The sequence below is a fragment of the Grampus griseus genome, assembly GCF_964374135.1.
Source record: "Grampus griseus genome assembly, chromosome: 8".
In the NCBI taxonomy this organism is placed as follows: Eukaryota; Metazoa; Chordata; class Mammalia; order Artiodactyla; family Delphinidae; genus Grampus; species Grampus griseus.
The window spans coordinates 65,257,887-65,277,718 of record NC_139002.1 but is presented as its reverse complement, the minus strand read 5'-3'; the positions used below and the strand labels follow the sequence as shown (position 1 = coordinate 65,277,718).

The following is a 19,832-nucleotide window of genomic DNA, read 5'->3' as shown; positions in this document are numbered from 1 at the left end:
AGGTATTTTATTCTTTTTGTTGCAATGGTAAATGGGAGTGTTTCCTTAATTTCTCTTTCAGATTTTTCATCATTAGTGTATAGGAATGCCAGAGATTTCTGTGCATTAATTTTGTATCCTGCTACTTTACCAAATTCATTGATTAGCTCTAGTAGTTTTCTGGTGGCTTCTTTAGGATTCTCTATGTATAGTATCATGTCATCTGCAAACAGTGAGAGCTTTACTTTTTCTTTTCCAATTTGGATTCCTTTTATTTCTTTTACTTCTCTGATTGCTCTGGCTAAAACTTCCAAAACTACGTTGAATAGTAGTGGTGAGAGTGGACAACCTTGTTTTGTTCCTCATCTTAGAGGAAGTGGTTTCAGTTTTTCACCATTGAGAATGATGTTGGCTGTGGATTTGTCATATATGGCCTTTATTATGTTGAGGTAAGTTCCCTCTGTGCCTACTTTCTGGTGGGATTTTATCATAAAATGAGTGTTGAATTTTGTCAGAAGCTTTTTCTGCATCTATTGAGATGATCATATGGTTTTTCTCCTTCAATTTGTTAATTTGGTTTATCCCATTGATTGATTTGCGTATATTGAAGAATCCTTGCATTCCTGGGATAAACCCCACTTGATGATCGTGTATGATCCTTTTAACGTGCTTTTGGATTCTGTTTGCTAGTATTTTGTTGAGGATTTTTCCATCTATGTTCATCAGTGATATTGGCCTGTCGTTTTCTTTCTTTGTGACATCTTTGTCTGGTTGTGGTATCAGGGTGACGGTGGCCCTATAGAATGAGTTTGGGAGTGTTCCTGCCTCTGCTATATTTTGGAAGAGTTTGAGAAGGATAGGTGTTAACTCTTCTCTAAATGTTTGATAGAATTCGCCTGTGAAGCCATCTGGTCCTGGGCTTCTGTTTGTTGGAAAATTTTTAATCACAGTCTCAATTTCAGTGCTTGTGATTGGTCTGTTTATGTTTTCTATTTCTTCCTGGTTGAGCTTCGAAAGATTGTGCATTTCTAAGAATTTGTCCATTTCTTCCAGGTTGTCCATTTTATTGGCATATAACTGCTTATAGTAATCTCTCATGATCCTCTGTATTTCTGCAGTGTCAGTTGTTACTTCTCCTTTTTCATTTCTAGTTCTGTTGATTTGAGTCTTCCTTTTTTCTTGATGAGTCTGGCTAGTGGTTTATCAATTTTGTTTATCTTCTCAAAGAAACAGCTTTTAGTTATATTGATCTTTGCTCTTGTTTTCTTCACTTCTTTTTCATTTATTTCTGATCTGATCTGTATGATTTCTTTCCTTCTGCTAACTTTGGGTTTTGTTTGTTCTTCTTTCTGTAATTGCTTTAGGTGTAAAGTTAGGTTGTTTATTTGAAATTTTTCTTGTTTCTTGAGGTAGGATTGTATTGCTATAAACTCCCTTCTTAGATCTGCTTTTGCTTCATCACATAGGTTTTGGGTCCTCGTGTTTTCATTGTCATTTGTTTCTAGATATTTTTTGATTTCCTCTTTGATTTCTTCAGTGATCTCTTGGTTATTTAGTAGTGTATTGTTTAGCCTCCATGTGTATGGTTTTTTTACAGTTTTTTTCCTGTAATTGATATCTTGTCTCATAGCGTTGTTGTCAGAAATGATATTTGATACGATTTCAGTTTTCTTAAATTTACCAAGGTTTGATTTGTGACCCAATATATGATCTATCCTGGAGAATGTTCCGTGAGCACTTGAGAAGAAAGTGTATTCTGTTGTTTCTGGATGGAATGTCCTATAAATATCATTTAAGTCCATCTTGTTTAATGTATCATTTAAAGCTTGTGTTTCTTTATTTATTTTCATTTTGGATAATCTGTCCTTTGGTGAAAGTGGGGTGTTAAAGTCCCTTACTATGATTGTGTTACTGTCAATTTCCCCTTTTATGGCTGTTAACATTTGCCTTATGTATTGAGGTGCTCCTATTTTGGGTGCATAAATATTTACAATTGTAGTATCTTCTTCTTAGTTTGATCCCTTGATCATTATGTAGTGTCCTTCTCTGCCTCTTGTAATAGTCTTTATTTTAAAGTCTATTTTGTCTGATATGAGAATTGCTATTCCAGCTTTCTTTTGATTTCCATTTGCATGGAATATCTTTTTCCATCCCCTCACTTTCAGTCTGTATGTGTCCCTAGGTCTGAAATGGGTCTCTTGTAGACAGCATATATATGGGTCTTGTTTTTGTATCTATTCAGCCAATCTGTGTCTCTTGGTTGGAGCTTTTAATCCATTCACATTTAAGGTAATTATCGATATGTATGTTCCTATTACCATTTTCTTAATTGTTTTGGGTTTGTTATTGTAGGTCTTTTCTTTCTCTTGTGTTTCCTGCCTAGAGAAGTTCCTTTAGCATTTGGTGTAAAGCTGGTTTGGTGGTGCTGAATTCTCTTAGCTTTTGCTTGTCTGTAAAGGTTTGAATTTCTCTGTCAAATCTGAATGAGATCCTTGCTGGGTAGAGTAATCTTGGTTGTAGGTTTTTCCCTTTCATCACTTTAAATATGTCCTGCCACTCCCTTCTGGCTTGCAGAGTTTCTCCTGAAAGATCAGCTGTTAAACCTTATGGGGTTTCCCTTGTATGTTATTTGTTGTTTTTCCATTGCTGCTTTTAATATTTTTTCTTTACATCTAACTTTTGATAGTTTGATTAATATGTGTCTTGGCGTGTTTCTCCTTGGATTTATCCTGTATAGCATTCTCTATGCTTCCTGGACTTGATTCTTCTGGCACCCCTGTAATTCGAACGTTGGTGCATTTAATGTTGTCCCAGAGGTCTCTGAGGCTGTCCTCAATTCTTTCTGTTCTTTTTTCTTTATTCTGCTCTGTGGTAGTCATTTCCACTGTTTTATCTTCCAGGTCACTTATCCATTCTTCTGCCTCAGTTATTCTGTTATTGATTCCTTCTAGAGAATTTTTGATTTCATTTATTGTGTTGTTCATCATTTTTGCTCTTTAGTTCCATTAGGTCCTTGTTAAACGCTTCTTGTATTTTCTCCGTTCTATTTCCAAGATTTTGGATTATCTTTACTATCATTACTCTGAATTCTTTTTCAGGTAGACTGCCTATTTCCTCTTCATTTGTTTGGTCTGGTGGGTTTTTACCTTGCTCCTTCATCTGCTGTGTGTTTTTCTGTCTTCTCATTTTGCTTATCTTACTGTGTTTGGGGTCTCCTTTTTGCAGGCTGCAGGTTTGTAGTTCCCGTTGTTTTTGGTGTCTGCCGCCAGTGGCTAAGGTTCTTTCAGTGGGTGTGTAGGCTTCATGATGGAGGGGACTGGTGCCTGTGTTCTGGTGGATGAGGCCAGATCTTGTCTTTCTGGTGGGCAGGACCACATCTGCTGGTGTGTTTTGGGGTGTTTGTGACCTTATTATGATTTTAGGCAGCCTCTCTGCTAATGGGTGGGGTTGTGTTCCTGTCTTGCTAGTTGCTTGGCATAGGGGGTCCAACACTGTAGCTTACTGGTTGTTGAGTGGAGCTGGGTCTTAGCATTGAGATGGAGATCTCTGGGAGAGCTTTCACCATTTATATTACGTGGAGCCGGGAGGTCTCTGGTGGACCAATGTCCTGAATTCGGCTCTCCCTCATCAGAGTCAGCGGCCTGACACCTGTCTGGAGCACCAAGACCCCGTCGGCCACGTGGCTCAGAAGGAAAGGGAGAAAAAAAGAAAGAAAGAAAAATAATAATAAAATGAAATAAAATAAAGGTTATTAAAATAAAAAAATATTTAAAAACATTAATAAGTAATAAAAAGAAGAAAAAAAAAGAAGGGAAGAAAGAAGAGAACCAAACCAAAAAACAAATCCACCAATGATAGCAAGTGCTAAAAACTATGCAAAAAAAAAGAAAATACGGAGAGACAGAACCATAGGCCAAATGGTAAAAGCAAAGCTCTACAGACAAAATCTCACAAAGACTCATACACATACACACTCACAAAAAGAGAAAAAGGAAAAAAATATTTATGTCTTTTGAGAAGTCTGAGGTCTTCTGCCAGCGTTTAGCAGTTGTTCTGTAGGAGCTGTTCCACAGGTATTTCTGATGTATTTGTGGGGAGGAACATGATCTCCACATCTTTCTCCTCCACCATCTTGAGGGTCTCCAGTATTCATCTTTAAATTGCCGGTTATTGCGGTCAGAGGTTTATCATATTTTTTTGAGTCCTGTAACATTTCAACTAATTACTATTTTCGAATCTGTTGCATTACCAGTAGAAAAGATTGGCTGGAAGAAAAGCATCATTCAAAAATCTAAATACATTAATTTTTCCTTATAGCAAGTACAGGAGACTTATAAAATGAATTCATTAATGTTTTAAAATTCCCCTCTTTTGGCATGTTAAGTTTATCTTTCTGTAATCTTCATCCTATATATGAGAAAGGAAGATAAAATTATCCATTAATTTATACTTTTGTTATGAGTGCTTTAATTTATTCGTATTTCAAAATGAGGCCTGTGTTAATGCTGATTGGCCGATAACTAAAATACAAAAAGCATTTGCAAAAGAGTGAAGAGTTTTAGTGGAATACAAGTTCAGTATGAGCTCCACCATATTATTCTGTTCTCAATGCCATATGAATAAAATACCAGAGAGAGAAAGTAATGCTCTGTATTCAGCCAGTTCTGAAATAACAGGTTTATTTCTCTGTACTGCACTTTAAGAGGGACTGTAACAAAATAATGGGCTTCAGAGAAGGACCTCTAGGATGTCAAGAGTTTGGAAACTATTTTGTGAGGCCCTAAGGAAATTTTCTCAGGTAATAACCTAATGTTATTTGATAGCTAAAGATAAATATTTAAGTAGCTGTCATAGAAAAAAGGGTTAGAGACTGAAATAGAATCAGTGGGTATAGTGGATATGGAAACAAATTTCTCCTCAGTATAAGAGTTTTCAGCTAAATAGAGCTGCCCAATGATGAGACTGGGTTTCCTTATGTGAAGAGTGTACTCTCAGGTAGTGTAAGTAGAGTGCAAGGAACAGGTTGCGTGACACTTTTCAGGGAGTTTAAGAAAAATGCTTCACTGAAAGGTTGGGCTATATGACATCTGTGATCCACAAATCCTGAAAAGTTGTAATTCTAATTTTGTTTTAGTTTTAAATGCCAGCAAAGAGGTAAGCTCTGTAGGTAGTTTTACATAATTACAATTGTAATCAAATCATAGGTGTTATGTAAACTGACAAAACACCATTCTACATTACAGTTATAAACAGGACCCTTATTCATATATTAATCATTCTTTCTAACCTTATATATTGATATCTAGTTCCTATTTAACTTTGATATCACCATATAAAAATCTGTGTAAATCAGTAATCATTAAGTAAAACCTCATTAGTACTAATTAGAAACACACTCATCTGGTTTGTAGGTAATTTTTTCCCACTGAATAAAAACTGTCTCTGGAAGTTAGACAAACCAAGTGCTGACAAAAGTAAATTTCTTAATTTTTTATTTAATAAATTAGAATTAATTTTAATCCTATTATCAACATAATAACTTCAACAATTTTGGCTAGTTTCTCTATTACATTTTTACATGTTATTTTATTTATTTTTTTGCCGTGCAAAATTATCCCCATTTATTGTGGTTCAACTGCAGACTCTACTGCCTCTGGTGAAGGCACACAGCACGTTCTTTTCATAAATAACACCCTTCAGGACGGCCCCTTCCTGTTTTACACAGAATTGTCTTAGAACTTGGGGCCAAAGTAATTGAAAAGCAAGCCAGTGAAAAACAGGGACTCCTGAGGCCAGTGGTACTAAACTCACAGGCCAGAAGGGGGGACCCTGTGACCTCTCCAGGAGCTGTCCATTCATAAGCTGACAAGATGTAACCTCTAAATACAAAATTCCATTTATCAAAAACAAATGGTAGTCAAGCTTTAGCTACAGTAGGTACTTCCTCTTGGAACAGAGAACTGTCTTACATACCAGAAGGTAAAGGGTGACCCCAAATCCCATCTGCTGGTCAAGCCAAGTGCCTGTTCAAGAGGCTGGGGACAGGGCTGAAGTAAGAAGGCAGCCATCAGCGAAGACCCCACCAGCCAAGCAAGTGGTCCCCTCCGAGGGCACAGTCTCTTGTGATGCCAGGTGTCCCAACCTGGACCTCAGCACATGGGTTACCCACTGGGGTCACATAATCTTCCTAATGATGTGATTCTACCAAAACCCACATATTTTTCTTGACCAGACTCTGATTTGGCAAACTAAGTCCTAGCTTGGTGCTTGCCCCTTCACAGGGACATGATTCAGATCCTCATGTAAACACCACAAGAACAGCTAATGGAATCAGAGTGCTGAGCTCTCATTTATGACACAAACTATTGAGATGACATTCTTGATTCATGTCACTTTCAGAGATTGTGGTCACTAAAAGAGCGCTTCAAAACACTTCATTCCTTCCTACTAAATGCAGAAATGTGCTGAGATAGGCATCACCAGCAACTTTTCTTGTTTTTAAATGCTTAACAACAAAAGGGTTTTCCAACCATAAGCCAGTCCTCATGCATCCTGCATCCCCTAAGGGGGACTGAGGCATAACACAGACAACTACAAAATATGCCCTAGAAAAATGCAAGATCCTCATAAAACCAACATCTCCCCACCAAACATCCCACTAAGTCAGCACAGAAGCGGTGAAGGCTCATCAGAAAACACAAAATGAGTATTAGAGAAATAGCGCTTGAAACACTGAACATGATTTCCCCATGATCCTTCTCGTAGCCCTGCGTCCTCTCCTCCTTGCTGCTCCAAAAGGAGGGATGCCCTACTCCGGCAAGGGAAGAAGGAGCCCAGGAGACAGCGGCCATCCTTCCCTCTGGATCCGGGCACATGCCAAGTCTGACTTATGGGTCAGAGAATTAGGTTCTAAGAATTCAATGCTAATTGCAGTAATTTTGCACTGGGGAACGTTTACCAGAATTGCACACAGCCATGGGGCTGACCAGAAAGCTGAGTCCATCTTTGTGGCTGGAGATGTTTTCAATAACCCTCGCACTCCTCTGCTCCACTCCTGCACCAGTCCTGTGCCTACCTGAGCAGTGGAATTAAAGCAGTGGAACCAATCCCCCCCTCAGCTGGGTTATACTTTCACTGGTTGTCAGAAGTTTCTGGTACTTCTGGGGGGTGGAGAGGAGGACTGGCAGAACATCCTGCCCTGCTTGCTAGACTCTGCATGTCATAATGGTACAACATGTATGAGTTTGGGTAGCTCTGCCGGCTGTACTAGAAGTGATCTGTCAAGATGTTGTTGTGGCCGTACTGATAGTCCCCGTGCTGGGGGAAGAGGATGCTGTTGTGGGGCTTCTCTAGGGGGCTCCGATGATGCTCCTTACTGCTCAGGTCCCCCATCGTGACAGGGAGGGCTTCCGGGCTTGCTGATTCGTATCTTACTTGGTCTTATTGCACAGAAAGACCCCCAGGATGGCTGTCATCATGCCCAGGACGTTGGTGCTGGTGACCGGGTTTCGCAGCATGATCAGGGGCACCGTGATGACCATGATTCTCTTGGTGGCATTGGCAACCGAGTAGCTCAGAGGGCTGATGGAGTTGAGGATGCTGAAGGCAATGACGTTCTGGGCAAAGTTACAGAAGCTGCTGACAGCCAGGAGCAGAAGCATCCAAGGCCACTGGGACACATAGGTCAGGTCGCTGCTGACCAGGAAAGCTCAGAGGTCCACCAAGGACCCACGTGGGGATCATGTAAAAGACAGCATGGCAGCCCAAGCTGCTCAGCAGCTGGAGATGGTGGATCCTTGACTCTCGTAATACCTTTTTGGAGAAAATATTCTGAAGCGAGAAGCACAGTGTGGCAGCAAGGGCGCTGACAAGCCCCCACATGTCGAAGGACAACTTGGTGACTGTGGCCAGCAGGACGCCACTGATGATGGGGATGAGTGACAGGTACACCTTGGTGCTGTTTCTCCATGATGATCCAGGACAGGAGGACCACCGAGATGGGCATGGTGGCCTTGACAGTGTACGCGTAGAACATGGGCACCTTCCAGATGCTGACGTGCGCGGACACTGACACGAAGTACTTGCCGAAGGCAAGCGGCAGCATGTAACGCTGTTAGAAACGCGGCGGCCACAGGCAGCTGGGCTGCTGATGCGGTTGGGGCCCAGGGCACAAGAAAAGTGGCGCCAGGGGCACACGCCAGGCATGGAGCAGAGGCTGGAGACCCGTGCACAGCGCCAGAATGTGGCACAGCGACAGGGTTACGGGGAATGGGAAGGCGCTCTGGGTCACCTTGTTGACCACGCTGTCGCCCGCACTCAGCGCTTAACGCAGCAGGCCGAGCGCCGCCACCGGCGCCCTCGCGCACCCCGCCACCCCGACCCCGCGGCTCCCAGGCCCCCTGTGCCCCTACCTGTTATTTTAAAACAGACTTGTAAAATGCTAAAAATCAGCTTCTTTCTTAACTACCTAAACAGTACCATTTTGATGTATACTAATTGCTTTGCTTGTTAACTCTTATAATGATTACTGTGTTATTTAGGATATGGCTTAATTCCTGTAATAAAGCATGCAAAATACAATGGCTAAAACAAAATGGAATTTTATTTAGCGCTTATGCAGCAGTTTGTAGATAGAAGTGTTCCATTATGTCAGACCAGTTTGCTCCATGAACGCATTCAAGGTCCAAACTTCTTTGCTTCTTGTTCCTCCACTAGAATCCACTCAGGCATTGTCATCTTCTCAATGTTCAGGGTTGGGTTACTGCCAGTTCATAGTTTCAGCTATGGGAAGGGGAAAGAGACCATAGGAGGGCCTTACATCCCCTCTGTTTTGAGTACCTGGGAGTGTGCACATCACTTTTCATGTTCCATTGGCAGAAACTTAGTCACACACCATACCTAATTTCAGAGGAAGCTGGGAGATATATATTTAGCTGGGAAGCCAATCTAGACATACATTTTATTAATTACAGATTAATTTTTTTTTTGTCTTCTTCAGTTAGATGTAATCATAGCTGATTTGGATGGAGGCACTATTAAAATTCCTGAATGTATTCACCTCTCTTCCCTTCCGGAACCACTTCTACATCAGACTCAAGCAGCTCTTTCTTTGGTATGATATATTTTTTATAGTAATTTTCTCTGGATTTAAATCTAAACTAAGATAATTGGATATCATTTATTGACAGTGTAATTACTTAAAAAAGATATCTTCTTAAAACATGAATATATTCTCATATAGTAGTTAGAATAAGATTATTTATTAGATATTATCTAAAGAATATACTTTGAATCCTAACTGAATATTTGTTCTACATTCAGTTTTTCACTCAGCATACTTATTTAGTAGTTACTATATACTGAATACTGTGCTAGGTATTGGAAACACACCTGTGAAAACAAGACCAGACTATGCCTCGAAATCCCTGAATCTCCTAACATCCCTCATTAGAAGCTAGCACCTGTTCCTTTTCCTTCGCCTTCTTTATTGACATCTCATTTCTCTTTGGTAGGTGTGCTTCTTGCAAAACAATGTGATAGCAACCGGTCAGTGATTCCAAGTTACTACAAAAAAGATGTAACCGGACTTCCCTGGTGGCGCAGTGGTTGAGGGTCCGCCTGCCGGTGCAGGGGACACGGGTTCGTGCCCCGGTCTGGGAGGATCCCACATGCCGCGGAGCGGCTGGGCCCGTGGGCCATGGCCGCTGAGCCTGTGCGTCCGGAGCCTGTGCTCCGCAATGGGAGAGGCCACAGCAGTGGGAGGCCCGCGTACCGCGAAAAAAAAAAAAAAAAAAAAAAAAAAAAGATGTAACCTAGTGATAGATTAAATGTCCAGCATTCTGTGCAGTGAAGTTTTAAGAAATATTGTGACTTGGGTGTTTCTCATTGAAACAAATTTAATTCTTTTGTCAACCTTTGTTTATTTTTAAAAGTACAGTATTTTATTTTACTGACAACATTTTAGGTGCCCATTTATCCATCATCAGAAATTTGAAACTTAGAAATTTTGCATTCCCTTTCAAGTCATTACTAGAACTAAGACCTTCATATTCTTCTTGAATAGTATTCCAGTCTGAGCTGTTCAAAATCTTTTTTTTTTTTCCCCTTAAACAGGAACTTAGGAACTCAGAAGTCTAGGATTACCAGGAGGGATTTATTCTCAGAATTGTTAGTCCTTATGTTGTTATAGTGGATTCTGTGGAATGGGAACATTTAGAGAAGACTGACTTTTCCTAATATAATTTGTAATCTGGGATACAAGGTGTGATAGAGTAAAAAGCAACTAGTTTAGGACTTAGGAGAACTAAATTCCAGTCTACATCCTGCCACTTGATATTTTGAGCAAATCACATTACATCTCTAGGCCTCTGTTTCCTAGTCTTTATCAATAGGATGAATATTTTATACAAAGGATGACAAATGACTGTTTCCCAGAGTGAAGTATCGAGATGATTTGGGGTGGTATGTGGCAACTTTTTTTATTTTAATAATTATGTATTATAATGTTTATTAAAAATAGCATACAAAACCTGTGACTTCACAGATGGTATCATCTAAGAAAATACTAGATTTAAAGAGATAAGATAATTTAAAGACATTTTAAAGAAAAATATTAGGTAAATAATTGCATCAGTCGTATATGGATATAGCAAAAGCTGAGAAGGTAGTATTTGAGTGATTGAAAAAAGTTTTATGTTTCTAGAAAATTAAATAAGTTTTAAAATCTTATGTATGATTACTTAATGATATTTTTAATTATGCAGGAATTAGGTACCAAAATTAACAAAGATTAAGATTTTAGTTCTTAAATCAGTGGCTCTTGGTAGAGGTTCTGCTGCACACTGGTAAACCTTAACCTACAACACCTGTGCCACCAAGTTTAATCAATGAGTAAAATTCATTTCTGATAAAACTGAGTATGCCTACTTATGTAGTTTTCAAGCACTGGTGGATTATGTACGACAGTGTACATGAGAGCATAGTATACTGGCAAAATAGGACCAAAAAGAAATCACATTTGATGGACCGTGTGGGAGATTTGACACACAAGTATATGAGCTTCATTTGGTCAGTCAATAATTGTAATCAAATGGTTACACAGTACTCCAACTGTATAATAATCATGGATAATTTATAGACATGAAGATGTTATTATACTGTAGTAATGATTTGGTGATTGGATTGTAAATATTATCGATATTTTGGTGTCGTGTATAAGTGTTGTTTTGAGCCTTTTGGTCTATTGTAAGTATGTTACGAAACGCTGAGTATTTGAAAATGATTCTGCAAAGACAAAAATTTGCTACATAATGATACAAAGTTATTTTTTTCTTTTAAGTCCTGCATGGACCTTTCTTTCCCACCTGCTCCCCAACCTGCTTTCCTTCAAAGCCTAACACAAATGTTAGTTACCTTCTTTTTTAACTTTCCCTAGGTTGAATTAATTATACTTTATATTCATATATTACTATTTTATATATTTGTAATACTTGTCACATTATGTTATACTGTTACCCCTCTGGACTTTGAGGTTCATAAATTTATTTCCTTTCTCCTCAGTATTTTAATTAATTAACTAATTAATTTTTAACTACACTAAGAAACATAAGAACAAATGCTTAAGATTTTCAACTGTATAGACAAATAACTCTGCCCTAGACCATTCTGTTTCCAGAAGTGACTACTGTTTTACAGTTTAGTGTGTATTTCAGAACTTTACATTTTCATTTATATATATATATCAGTGCATGTACATATATAGATTTAGGATTTATTTTGTTTTATATTCAAATAAATGAAATCACACTATGTGTGTTTTTCTAGAACGTGGGTTTTTAAAAATTGTTTATTTATTTTTGGCTGCATTGGGTCTTCGTTGCTGCCTGCTGGCTTTCTCTAGTTGCAGCAAGCGGGGGCTACTATTTGTTGCGGTGCGCGGGCTTCTCATTGCAGTGGCTTCTCTTGTTGTGGAGCGCAGGCTCTAGGCGCGCAGCCTTCAGTAGTTGTGGCGCACAGGCTCAGTAGTTGTGGCTCACAGGCTCTAGAGTGCAGGCTCAGTAGTTGTGGCACATGGGCTTAGTTTCTCCGCAGCATGTGGGATCTTCCCGGACCAGGGCTCAAACCTGTGTCCCCTGCATTTACATGCGGATTCTTAACCACTGGACCACCAGGGAAGTCCCTAGAACGTGTTTTTTAATTAAATATTTTTTCTTGCTTTTCACATAGTACATACAGAGCTGCCTCAGCTAACTCATTGTATTTCATGGAGGGAATATATTGTAATTCATGTACTGACACTTTTTCATCTTAATGCCCCAGGTAGATCAAATAATAGATTTTATTGATATTACAATCTTTTATGTAACAAAGCTTCTTTGCTTTAGATTCTACACCCAGATTTGGAAGTAGCAGATCATGCTTTTCCCCCTCCACGAACAGCCTTATCTCACTCAAAAATGCTGGTAAGAAGTTTAATATTTAAATTTGATGTTTTTAAAAAGAGTTGCTTTTCTTTGTATGTTTTTCAAAGAAGCTGAGTATAGTGAGAGTTAGATGGGCAGCCTAGTAAAGGTGTGCCAAATTAGAAATTAGGAGAATTGTCACTGACTGACCTTGTGACCTGCTCAAGGAGAAGCCTCAGGCAGTACACTGACTGGGAGGGGGAGTAAGCTAAGACTGTTGCTCTGAGGAGGCATGAGTAAGTATGGGACAAAAAATCAGAACATAGATTAGAGCCTGAAAAACTGTGTCAAGCATCAAATCAAAAGGGTCAGGCAAGGATAAAAAAGGGAAGCTTACAAAAAATGGAAACAGAGATTGTTGGTTACAGGAGAGAATTAAGTTTAAGGAGTGAGTGGATGAATGTAGCTCCAAATGGAAGCCATAAAAGAGTGAGTATATAACAGAGACCCTTTTTTAATTTTGATCATTGCATTTCTTAGAGATGAGCTTTGTGGTCAGTAAGGAACATTATAGAGCTGCACACCTTTGACAAATTATGAAGCATTTTTAACTGTTTCTTTGTCAATTAAATAAGAGGTTGACTAAATAAATCTGTAGGTTTCCTTAGAGTTCTAAAACTATGATTTTTTAAAGATCTGAATTATCAAAACAGATTTTTGTTATACCTTATTAATATAAGAATAGATTTTTATAAATTGGATAAACTTTGGAACAGTTTCATAAGCCTTTAAGATACGGTCTTGAGTGTTTTCTTTTGTATTTGTGACTGTAATTCATTTGATGGATATAAAAATCAAATGACTTGGGAAATATGCCCTTCTCTAACATGGTGAAAGGGGAGACCCTGTGATTTATGTTTTTTTCTGAGAGGAAAATTGGATGTACTAGAGGCAAGTTTTGTTTGGTTCAGCTTTTAAAAGAACTATTTAATGGCCTCTACTCTCCAACAGTGGGACAGACTAGATGTCCATCACTTAATGCTGCCACAAATGAGTCTTCTGTGTAGGAAACACAGACAGATTTATTACATAATCTCTCAGGTTCTTTCCAACTTTTCGACTTTGTGATTTTTCGTTTGTTTTTTTAAGCAATTTAATTATCTAACATATTTCTTCTTATATTTTCAGGATAAAGAAGTGCGTGCAGTTTTTCTTAGATTATTTGCACAGCTTTTCCAAGGATATAGATCATGCTTACAACTCATAAGAATTCATACAGAACCAGTAATACATTTTCACAAGGTAAGATATAATACCATATTGTATGTATCCAAAATGTAGACTCTATTTAATAAAACAACTTGGTTATCTTTTTCTAGCCATGTATTTTGACCTTAATTTATCAAATGTGATTATTTAAAATCTCTGCTTTTTGTGGTTAGGTGATAATATTTTTCTTCTTTTCTATATTTTTATTGGAACGTAGTTGATTTACAGTGTTGTGTTAGTGTCAGGTGTACGATAATCTTTAATAGTACTGTGGAGCTGACATATTTTCCTTTATAGTATGGTAACTTTAAGTTGATTTTTCTTTTAAAATTGAGGTTATTTCTGATTTCCCCTCATGCTTTACAGACAGATTCATTTTTATTCTTTTCAATACATGTAGTATTTCAGGTATCAAAACCCTTTTAGAGAGGAATGTATTTTTTAACAACACATTTATGCATGAAGACATTTATTCAGGCTTTGATCTTTCTATTATATTTATGTTTTGATCATTCATCCATTACTAAGTGATAACTTATTCATTTCACGTTTTCTTTCTTTACAGACAGCTTTCTTGGGACAGCGTGGTTTGATTGAGAATGATTTCCTCACAAAAGTTCTCAATGGAATGGCATTTGCAGGTTTTGTTTCAGAAAGAGGTCCTCCCTATAGATCCTGTGATCTTTTTGATGAGGTATAGTTCTTATCAAATGAATGCATTATTTACACACAAAATTAGACTAGTAGATAAAAGTAGAGAAGTAGTGTTTTAAACAGTTAATCAAAATCAAAAATATTTATTATTATGCATATCAGATCTTGATGTTTATAATGTGGATTAGAAAAATTAGAAAAAAATATAATTATTGGATGTCTCAGAAATACATAAAAATCTTGAACAACTGAGTTTTTTTTTTTTTTTTTTTTTGGCCCCGCTGTGCAGCTTGCGGGATCTTAGTTCTCTGACCAGGGATGGAACCTGTATCCCCGGCAGTGGAAGCGTGGAGTCCTAACCACTGGACTACCAGGGAATTCCCTTGAACAACTGAATTTTAAATATTTGATTAAAATCTTTTTGAAAAATTGACAGTGATTGTATAGATAGAACTTATCAGTTTTATAGAGAGAAAGATCTAAGTTCAATGTATAAATAGTTTATTTCAGACTGCAGTTACATTTAATCTATCAGTGTCTTAGAGCCATAGTTTAGCTAAGCCATTCTTTTTTTTTTTAAACTGTTATCTTTATTTTAATCAAAGCTTGGAAAATAAAGTAGGGAAGATACAATTTCAGTTCCTCGGTAAAAGATAGAACCACAAATAAGGGTATTTTCTTAAGTACTAATCCTTGGAAAATATAGCAGATTTCAAGTAAGAATTAGCACCTTCTTTGCGTTTAGCTAAGCCATTCTTACTAATCAATAATCAGCATTTGTCTAGCTCCCTTAGGAGATACTAAGTATATTTAAGACAGATTTAGTCTCTGTCTTCAAGGAATTGACCATATAAAGGAAAAGTTAGGGCAGATGCAACTCACAATAAGGATCCTATTTTTTGCTAGTTGTGAATTTTCTTATTGTAATGCATCTTTCCATTTATCATTTAACTATGTTCATAGCAGCCCATTCTGGTGGATAGAACAATGACTCTTACTCCCATTTCAGTTTCTGGAAGAACATTATATTGGAACCAATAAATGTAAAAGTTAAATGTAAAAGTTCTTAGAAGTCTATAAAAGAAAAACACTCCTGGCACCCAAGGTAGTGAAGAATAGTAATAGTGATCATATTATGCTTCTGGTGGTCTTATTTTATATAGAGAAGTTAGGAATCAAGGTTTTAAAGATGCTTGGTTCAGAGAAGGGTCTTTTATTCTCTGTAAAGATAGTTAAGTAAGGTAAGAATGAAAGAAAAGGCATATGTTTTAGTTCTGAGTATGGAGATCTGCACCAAATGCTTTACTTAATAATAACACAAAGCATGTGAAGATCTAGGAGAGATTGCCCTGAGGTGGACAGTTTTTTCTGATCACTGTTGATCTCTGATTCTCTAATATGATTGATCATTGATTATCTAATACTAACATATACCAGCCTTTAGATCTTGAACTAAGTAATTGATACATAATGTTTTATGTGGATGAATTAGGTGCTCCCCAGGGTCCTTTCTAGCGCCTGTGCTTTATTAGTCTCTGAAGCATTCTAAATAGTAACATTGGTTTATGTACCCTTTGCTTTCTATCCAAATTCCTTTAGTAGCTCTCTCTAGCATCTTCATCACAACTAATAACCCAGATTGATTACTTCCAGAAAACTTGCTTGCCGGCTTGCCACAGCCTCTGACTGTATTTGTAACTGCTTCCCTTGTCTGAAGTGCTCTCTTTCTCCTTTTCAGTCCATTTTCGATACTCTTCTCATATCTCACCACCTCCTCCAGACTTTCCCAGAGTAGAGGACTCTGAGAGCCACTAGTCTGCATTAGCCTTTATTTTATGTCTCTAACTTTATATGGCAACTTGTCTTTTATTATGTTCATTTATATACTTAAGGGATAGATAGATAGATAGATAGATAGATGGATGGATGGATGGATGGATAGATTGATTCTTCAGTTGGGAAACAATGATAAGGCAAGGACTCTGTGTGAGATTCCTATTGGGTCTCCCCTTAGTGTTCATCCAGTTCTGTGTTCTGTCTACAGTGATGATTTTTGATGTCTTATTGATGATGTTACTTGAAAACCAGTTATTTGTATGTTTACTTCAGTCAAGGGCTTAAAAAAAAATGGGACACCAGACCTAAGTAATTTCTTCTTCTACCCTCTTTGGCCATTTAACTGGTTTGCAGGGGAATGTGCTTTTAGGAAAATTACACTTGCTCCTGGGAAAGGGATCCTTGTTTTCATTTAGCCAAGGGCAGCCTACCACACACAAGGCTTATGGAGCTTGGAGTGACAGCTTGCACTGTGTGTTGTCTTGTCCCCACACTCCCATCAAATAGACCTGCTAGAAGGAAAGAAACGTTTGACTTTCTTTGGCAATCCTTCTGAATCCTGGCCTAGAAGAGGTGGAGTCATAGTTTTATATGTCTGCTCCAGTGAATCTATTAGTTCCTTGCATGAGAATTCCTACATTATACCCTTAGAAAAAAATCCATCTGTTTACCTCCTCCCTATACCTCATTTTTTCCTGTCAGTACTCTTTGCTCTACTTCAAGTGTACACACTAGCACAGTTCTCCCAGTAAGTTAGTTGGTTAGGAAATGGATCAGAGTTTATAAAATTTGAGAACTAGAAGGAACCTAAAGGTCATCTTGTTCTTCCATCTTATTTTAGAGATGAAGAAACTGAAGCTCAGGAGTTTTAGTGACTTGTTTCAAATCATGCTGTTAGCATGCTAGGACTAGAGTGACCCAACTTGAACATTTGGTTCATATTTTGTGAGTTAGGGAAATGTTTGAAGACTTTCTGACCATCTGAAATTCTCTGAGAGAATTCTCTGAGTGAGGCCTGGAGAATGAGAGAAGAATCTGAGTTCCAGAAATGACTTTTTCCAAGACCCTAAATCAGCAGAGAGAGACCACCAGAACATGCAAGGGCTTGACTGACTCTGTAACTGTAAAATAGAGGCAAAACACAGTAAAAATCTAAAACAATTTGTTTTAATAATAGTATACATTTTGGATGCTTTCTGGTTTGCAAATTGTGTGAAATTTTCACACAGTTTTCTATATTCAGCATATTTGGGAGTTGATGTTTTACCATTTGATTCTTTTTCCAAGTTGGTAGCTTTTGAAGTAGAGCGAATTAAAGTTGAAGAAAATAACCCAGTGAAGATGATAAAGCATGTCAGAGAACTTGCTGAGCAACTATTCAAAAATGTAAGTAAGTGTATTTATTTAGACAGCCATTAATTTTAAAAGTATTAATAAAGTATTTTGTTTGAAAAATTAAAAAGCTTTGTATTCCTAGTGATTATCTCTTTTGTTCTGATTTAAAACCTTTGGGACTATGAGTTACAAGATATTACAGTTGGTACTGGGCATCAAAATAGACCTCACTTTTCAAAGTGATTTTCCTGTCAATTGCTGTATTACAAAAACATATTAGTCACAATTTTCCAGTTTGTCATTTGCCTTCATTGTGATTTTCATTTAGGTCTCTGTCTTCTTAAGAGTGTATTGAACATTTTTGAGATGTAAAGATTAGACTCATTGGAAACCAGAACTGCGTCAGACAGAATTGACCAATTTACTCTGCTCTAGCTTTGTACAGTGATTGTCCACTGTATCAGGAAAAACTTTGAGTTGTATTGTTTTGAACATATAGGGAGTGAAAAGCGAAAGAAAGAAAGAAAGAAAACTGTCAGGTGACTACAGAAACTCAAGGGTGAAAATATTCCCTGAGAGAAGAAATACAATAAGTTAAAAAGACTGGAATGTGGTAAAATATGCATTTGGATACCAGGAAAGAAGAAAACCTAAGATGCACACAGAAAAGTGGATTGTGGCTAATGATATCTCCTGCGTGTGAAGCTTTTCAGAGTTGAATCTTTTTACTAAGTAAAGGGAAGTAAGTGGGAAGTATGGTTTTCCAGGGGAAAGTTGAGGGAAGATGCATTTTAAAGGAAATACAGTTAAGAAAGATTTTGGGTCAGTATACTGGTATTGTATAACTTCATTATTTGAATAGGTGGACCTTTTTGGATGTTGGATCATTAGTCAGTGCTTTGTCACATCCATTCGAAATCTGAGAACCAATTGGATAAAAACATGAATACTAAACTGTGTTTCTTTGTTTCATATTATTCAGTTATTTATGAATTTTATTCCTGAAGTTATTTTAAAATTTATCCCTTGGACTGATATCCTAAATTCCACATTTATAACTGTGTCCAATATAATAAATCTGTTTCTTGATTAGTATGCTGAAACTTAAAAAAGAATTCTGTCAGAAGGAAAACTTGTGTTCTGTGCTGGTCTTTGCCATTTATTGTCAATATGATGGCTGTATAGAACTAACGTGTAGCGTGATCACATGAGAAAATTCTGTTGATGTATTGTAATAATAATAAATATTGAGTGTTTAGCACAACGTGCCAGGCATGGAATTAAGCACTTTACATACATCATCTCTAATCCTTATAACGATGTAAAATAGGTGTCATTATCCCCATTTTACTGGGAATAATTGGCTCAGGATCATATGGTTATTAAGTGATTGAATCCAGATTTTAAATTCAGGAATTTTCCTCTATCCAGTTCCTAAGACTATCTTCTTTCACTCCATTAGGCTGGCTCATCTCCAATTGGAAAAATAGTGGTACTTCCAAAGGCTGACTTTATACTTTTTTCTTTATAAAGCTCTTTAATGTATTTTCTCATTTGACTTGAAAATGGCCCTGTGAGGTAGATAGGGCAGGTGTTGATATGTGAGGAAATTGAAGATTAGAAAGGTTTTTTCCTGGCCTACTAGGAGTGATTTATTTATGGATTTCAAAGAATAGCAAAACATCAAATGGGAATCAGTGTTTGAGACTCTGGGACTGATCCCTTTAATAACTGAATATCTATTTCTTGCATTTTTACAAGACTGTTCCAGAACTGCAAAATTGTATAGCCAGTAAGTGACCAGAGCTGGGGTTGTGACCCAGGTTTGTCTCTGTCACAGGACAGAATATGCAGTGTATGTAAGGGAGTGTGCCAAGCCATTGTGATGCAAAAACAAAGTAACTGAAATATAATGATAGCTTAAATGTAATCTGTAACTTAAATTTAATGATACGTAGCTTACACTAAGCCAAAACAAAACTGAAAACTGCAATAAAATAAATATCTAGTAATTATATGTTCTTAAGGGTGATTGTAAAACACAAACAGCCCCCATCCTATAGAATAGCACTTTTAAAGTGATCATCGTGAGGGATGTATTACTAGGTAAGATATGGAAATCGCCCTTCAAATGTACTCTGCATTTCTTGAGCCCTTGCTGGGCTTTTTCCCTTCCACAGTCTAATTCTGTTCCATTTAAGTTAATCAAATTTGTTCATTCAGTATGTATATTAGGTACCTACTAGTTCCAGGCATTTTCTAGGTACATGATTCCACTAATATCCTTGAGAAGGGGATACACATACATGATGAATGAGTAATGAGTATTTGAGAATATTCCAGTGGATTATCATCAGA

The 19,832-nt window shown here is 37.4% G+C and overlaps 1 protein-coding gene across 4 annotated transcripts in view; it reads left to right on the top strand.

Moving 5' to 3' along the window:
- The window catches only part of SBF2 (SET binding factor 2), a 458,044-nt gene that overhangs the window by 251,860 nt on the left and 186,352 nt on the right, over positions 1-19,832 (top strand). For 3 of the 4 annotated variants that reach the window (XM_082659346.1, XM_082659345.1, XM_082659347.1), the window contains exons 9-13: positions 8,978-9,091; positions 12,363-12,440; positions 13,569-13,682; positions 14,215-14,343; positions 17,427-17,525. In XM_082659346.1, coding sequence (XP_082515472.1) covers positions 8,978-9,091; positions 12,363-12,440; positions 13,569-13,682; positions 14,215-14,343; positions 17,427-17,525 — 534 coding nt within the window. Of the gene's footprint in view, positions 1-7,430; positions 7,853-8,977; positions 9,092-12,362; positions 12,441-13,568; positions 13,683-14,214; positions 14,344-17,426; positions 17,526-19,832 lie in introns of those variants that run through there. The other variant, XM_082659348.1, reaches the window with a different exon arrangement.